Consider the following 5,957-nt stretch of genomic DNA (forward strand, 5'->3'; position numbering starts at 1 on the left):
AGAAAAAGATACAAATCAGCTCCTAGGACAATGGAAACTAAGGAGGAAATAAACAAATGGGACTACATCAAAATAAAAAGCTTCTGCATAGCAAAAGGAACCATCAACAAAACAACAAGAAATCCCACTGCATGGGAGAACATATTTGCCAATGTTATCTCCTATAAGGGTTTAATCTCCTAGGAATAAACTTAATCAAGGAGACAAAGGATCTGTACTCAGAAAATTTCAAAGAAGAAATAAAACCTGTAAGGGTTTACAGGGAACTCATACAGTTTAACAAAAGGAAGATAAACAGTCCAATCAAAAAATGGGCAAAGGACCTAAATAGACACTTTTCAAAAGAGGACATTCAGAAAGCCATGAGACATATGAAAACATTCTCAAAGTCACTAATCATCCAAGAAATGCAAATCAAAACAACAATGAGGTACCATCTCACACCTGACTATCATCAACAAATCAGCAAACCACAAGTGCTGGAAAAAGGAACCCTCCTTCATTGCTGGTGGGAATGCAGACTGGTGTAGCCACTGTGGAAAACAGTATGGCGTTTCCTCAAAAAATTAAAAATGGAACTCCCATTTGACCAGGAATACCACTTCTAGGAATATATCCCCAAACCCCAGAAACAGCAATCAGAAAGGATATATGCACCCCTATGTTCATAGCAGCACAATTTACAATAGCTAAGATTTGGAAACAGCTTAAATGCCCATCAGCAGATGAATGGATTAGAAAACTGTGGTACATCTACATAATGGAATACTATGCTGGTGTAAAAAAGAAGGAATTCTTACCATTTACAACAGCATGGATGGAACTGGAGAGCATTATGCTAAGTGAAATAAGCCAGTCAATGAAAGATAATACCACATGATCTCACTCATTTGTGGAATATAAAGAACATTATAAACTGTTGAACAAAAATAGATAGAGGCAAAGAAGCATCGAACAGACTATCAAAGTACAATGGGAAGGCAGGGGAGGGTTGGGGCGATAAGAGATCAACCAAAGGACTTGCATGCATGCATATAAGCACAACCAACAGATGCAAGACACTTGCGGGGCAGGGTGGTGAGGGCAATTGTCAGGGAGTAGGAGGGGCCAGGGAGGAAGTCAATGGGGGGAAAAAAGGAGACATAGGCACTACTATTTGTAATACCTTAAACAATAAAATAAAATTTTAAAAAAAGATTCTGCTGATTGAGAGACATCAACACAAAAATGTCACATTTGTATGAGTCCATTTATATGCAGCATCTAAAAATGGCAAATCCTGCCAAAACCGGTTTGGCTCAGTGGATAGAGTGTCGGCCTGCGGACTGAAGGGTCCCAGGTTTGATTCCAGTCAAGGGCATGTACCTGGGTTGCGGGCACATCCCCGGTGGGGGATGTGCAGGAGGCGGCTGATCGATGTTTCTCTCTCATCAATGTTTCTGACTCTCTATCTCTCTCCCTTCCTCTCTGTAAAAAATCAGTAAAATATATTTTAAAAAGGCAAATCCAGAGACAAAGGAAGGAGTTTAGGGCCCTGGCTGGGTAGCTCAGTTGGTTGACACATACAAGAATTAAACAATGAATGCATAAATAAGTGAAACAATAAACTTATGTTCCTCTCTCTCTCTCTCTCTCTCTCTCCTTTCATAAAAGAAAGGAGGTTAGTATTGTCGAGGGCTGGAGGTGATAAAGGGAGTGACAGCTGATGGGCACAGGTTTTCTTTCTAGGGTGATGGAAATTACTTAATAAGAGCATGGTTGTAGTTCCACAACTGTATGAATATAGTAGTTATCATTGAAGCAAATACTGAAAACAAATAAATTTTATGATATGAGCTCAGTAAAGCTTTAGGAAAACAAAGCAAAAAACTCAAGTAGAATAGAAATGAAGGGAACTATCTGTGGAGTGTCTGACTACTGTACTGAGGAGTTCAGGTTTAAAGCTGATCCTTGTTTATTTCTCTTTAGGATTAAAATTATGCAGAACATTGGAGTTACATTTATTAAAACTGGCCAGTACTCTGATGCCATTAATTCGTTTGAGCACATAATGAGCATGGCACCAAACCTGAAGGCTGGCTTCAACCTCATTCTCAGTTACTTTGCTGTTGGAGATCGAGAGAAAATGAAGAAGGCTTTCCAAAAACTGATTGCTGTTCCATTAGAAATTGATGAAGATGATAAATACATTTCACCAAGTGTGAGTATGAGGAAGACTGGTAGCCGGCTCTTAGTTATTCATGCTTTTCTTTTTCCAGAAATGAAAAAGTTGGAGTGGATGACTTCTTAGGTTTCTCCCAGCCCTGTATTAATGTATTTTTTTAAAAATATATTTTATTGATTTTTTACAGAGAGGAAGGGAGAGAGTCAGAAACATCGATGAGAGAGAAACATCGATCAGCTGCCTCCTGCACATCTCCTACTGGGGATGTGCCCGCAACCCAGGTACATGCCCTTGACCGGAATCGAACCTGGGACCCTTCAGTCCGCAGGCCGATGCTCTATCCACTGAGCCAAACCAGTTTCGGCAATGTATTTTAATTAAGTAAGTTTAATTAATGCATTTTCATTTATTATTTAAATTAGCTTGAGAATGGGACTCCATTGAAATAGGGGTAGAAAGTATGGTTAAAACAGACTGTGCAGCATGAGTGTGTGTACGGGGGTAAGTTGAGGGTTAATGGGCGGGGATAAGGACACATTTGTAATACCTTAACTAATAATAAAAAAAAAATGGAAAACAAAACAAAAATAACAAAACAAAAAAAAAACAGACTGTGCAGTTTCAGTCAGAAAACAACAACACATATGTAATACCCTTTGTAATACTTTAAGCAATAAAAAAAAAAAAGAAATCAACAACAACAACATTAGGAAAAACAAGATTATGTGCCAGGAACCTGTAATATTCTCAAGAGTGAAAATAAATTTTAAAAAAAAAGAGTAATAGCCCTGGCCGGTGTTGTCAGAGCATTGGCCCACACACCTACCAATCGCAGGTTCGATTCCCAGTCAAGAGCATGTACCTGGGTTGCAGATTTGATCCCCCGCCCTGGTCGGGGCATTGTGGGAGGCAGCCAATCAATGTGTCTCTCTCACATCATTGTTTCTCTCTCTCTCCCTCCCCCCTTCCTTCCACACTCTAAAAATCATGGAAAAAATATCCTTGAGTGAGGATTAACCACAATAAAAATGTGTAAAAGAAATGAGCATTTGAGATCTTGCTTCCTGGCATAAGGAAGGAAGGAAGGAAGGAAGGAAGGAAGGAAGGGAGGGAGGGAGGAAGGGAGGAAGGAAGGAAAGAAAGAGAAATATAAAGCCTTTTAATTGTTTAGTTGAGCAGAGGGAACTTAAACCATATGTACTAAATACATCAAGAATAAAAATAAGTAATTCCTCATCCTTACTCATAGAATTCAGCATAATACAAAAGTCATATTTTCAAAGACCCGAGCAGATACAATATAAAGTGAAAAAAAAAAAAACCAAGTGAAAATACTGATATACACTCATACTTAAACATAACCTGGAAGGAAGAATATCAAAATAGACACTGTATTTTCTGGAATAAGATTCTTTTTCTTTTTTTTGTTATTAATATTCATATTCTTTTTATTCTATTTTTTTAAAATCTTTACAGATGTCCCTCTTTTTTATCCTTTTGCCTCCTTCTACCCAATTCCCACCCCACCCCAGGTCTTCACCACTCTATTGTCTGTGTCCATTGTTAATGCATATCCTATATAATAAAAGGCTAATATGCAAATTGACCAAATGGTGAAACGACCAGTCGCTATGATGCGCACTGACCACCATGGGACAGACACTCAACACAGGAGCTGCCCCCTGGTGGTCAGTGCGCTACAAAGGGGGAGCGCCACTCAGCCAGAAGCCCTGAGCCAGGCTCATGGCTGGCGAGCACAATGGCGGTGCTGGGAGCCTCTCCCACCTCCATGGCAGCACTAAGGATGTCCAGCAGGCGGCTTAGGCCCACAAGCAGGCCTAAGCTGTCAGTTGGACATCCCCTAAGGGCTCCAGACTGCGAGAGGGCACAGGCCAGGCTGAGGGACCACCCCCCCCAAGTTCATGAACTTCATGCACTGGGCCTCTAGTATGCATATAAGATCCTTTGTTAATCTCTTCCACCCTTCCCTCTGATATTTGTCAGTCTATTCCATGTTTCCTTGCCTCTGATTCTATTTTATATCACCAGTTTATTTTATTCTATAGATTTCTTATTCATTTATTTTTAAATTCAGTTGTTGATAGATATGTATTTATTGCCATTTTATTATTCATATTGTTTGCCTTTTTCTTCTTCTATTGCTTCTTCCTCTTCTTAAAGAATACCCTTCAGCATTTCATGTAATACTGGTTTGGTGGTGATGAACTCCTTTAGCTTTTTCTTGTCTGTGAAGCTCTCTATCTGACCTTCAATTGTAAATGATAGTTTTGCTGGGTAAAGTAATCTTGGTTGTAGGTCCTTGCTATTCATCACTTTGAATATTTCTTGCCACCCCCTTATGGCCTGCAAAGTTTCTGTTGAGAAATTTGCTAACAGTCGTATATGTGCTCCCTTGTAGGTGATTAACTGCTTTTCTCTTGCTGCTTTTAAGATTCCCCCCTTGTCTTTAACCCTTAGCATTTTATTTTATTTTTTAAATGTATTTCTTTATTGTTTTCAGAGAGGAAGGGAGAAGGAGAGAGATAGAATCATCAATGATGAGAGAGAATCATTGATCGGCTGCCTCCTGCATGCCCCCGACTGGGGATCAAGCCCGAAATCCAGGCATGTGCCCTTGGCCGGAATTGAACCTGGGACCCTTCAATCCCCAGGCTGACACTCTAACCACTAAACCAAGCCAGCCAGGGCTAACCCTTGGCATTTTAATTATGATGTGTCTTAGTGTGGGCCTCTTTGGATTCCTCTGGATTGGGACTTTCTGTGCTTCCTGGACTTGTAAGTCTATTTCTTTCACCAGGTAGGGGAAGTTTTCTGTTATTATTTCTTTGAATATGTTTTCAATATCTTGTTCTCTCTCTTCTCCTTCTGGCATCCCTATAATGAGAATGTTGTTGTTACTGAAGTTGTCCCAGAGACTACTTGCACTATCCTCATTTTATTCTTTTTTCTTTTTGCTCTTCTGATTTGGTGTTTTTTGCTTCCTCATATTCCAGATGGTTGATTTGATTCTCAGAATCCTCTGCTCTACTGTTGAATCCCTGTAAATTATTCTTTATTTCAGTTAGTGTATGCTTCATTTCTGACTGGTCCTTTTTCATGTCTTTGAAATTCTCACTAAAATCCTTGAAAAGCTCACTAAGTCCCTGGAAGCTCTCATTAAGATCCTTGAGCAACCTTACAACCATTGTTTTGAACTCTGTATCCAGTAGTTTGCTTGCTTCCATTTCTTTCATTTGTGACATGTTTCTTTGTTTCTGCATTTTGGCTGCTTCCCTGTATTTATTTCTATGTATTGGGTAGACTCACGATCACAGTGTGGTTCCGATTGATCATTTGTTTTCGGTAGCGATTAGAATTAACAGTTTCATCTGGTTTTAAAAGCTCATAATACACCATACCTTCCTGATTCCACCAAACGCAGAGCATTGTCTTCTATCTGAAGCGATTTGGCCTTGCAGTCGATGTTGATGGTTGACCTGGATCAACCTATGATTTTGTGCATTTGGGATTCTCAAAGTACGCCAGTCACAATTCGATACAAAAAAGACTTACTTTCGTGCCACTGAAGAAACATTTTACTGATGACTTTTCGGTTTTCCATTTGTCTTTTGTTGATGTAGCACCCATTTTCCTTCCTTTAAAATCTTTCCCATTGCTTGTAAACGATCAGAAATTGTTTGCTGAGCAACATTTAATCTTTCTGCAAGTAGTTTTTGAGTTTGACAAGCATCTTCATCCAATAATGCTTGTAATTGCTGGTCTTACAACTTTT

At 39.4% G+C, this 5,957-nt stretch overlaps 1 protein-coding gene across 4 annotated transcripts in view; it reads left to right on the forward strand.

The window, feature by feature from the left end:
* Positions 1-5,957, forward strand: part of IFT88 (intraflagellar transport 88) — a 167,276-nt gene that overhangs the window by 42,447 nt on the left and 118,872 nt on the right. For all 4 annotated transcript variants that reach the window (XM_006752647.2, XM_015563113.1, XM_006752649.2 and 1 more), the window contains one exon: positions 1,969-2,200. In XM_006752647.2, coding sequence (XP_006752710.1) covers positions 1,969-2,200 — 232 coding nt within the window. The remainder of the gene's footprint in view (positions 1-1,968; positions 2,201-5,957) is intronic.

The sequence above is a fragment of the Myotis davidii genome, unplaced genomic scaffold, assembly GCF_000327345.1.
Source record: "Myotis davidii unplaced genomic scaffold, ASM32734v1 scaffold1070, whole genome shotgun sequence".
NCBI classification, from domain to species: domain Eukaryota; kingdom Metazoa; phylum Chordata; class Mammalia; order Chiroptera; family Vespertilionidae; genus Myotis; species Myotis davidii.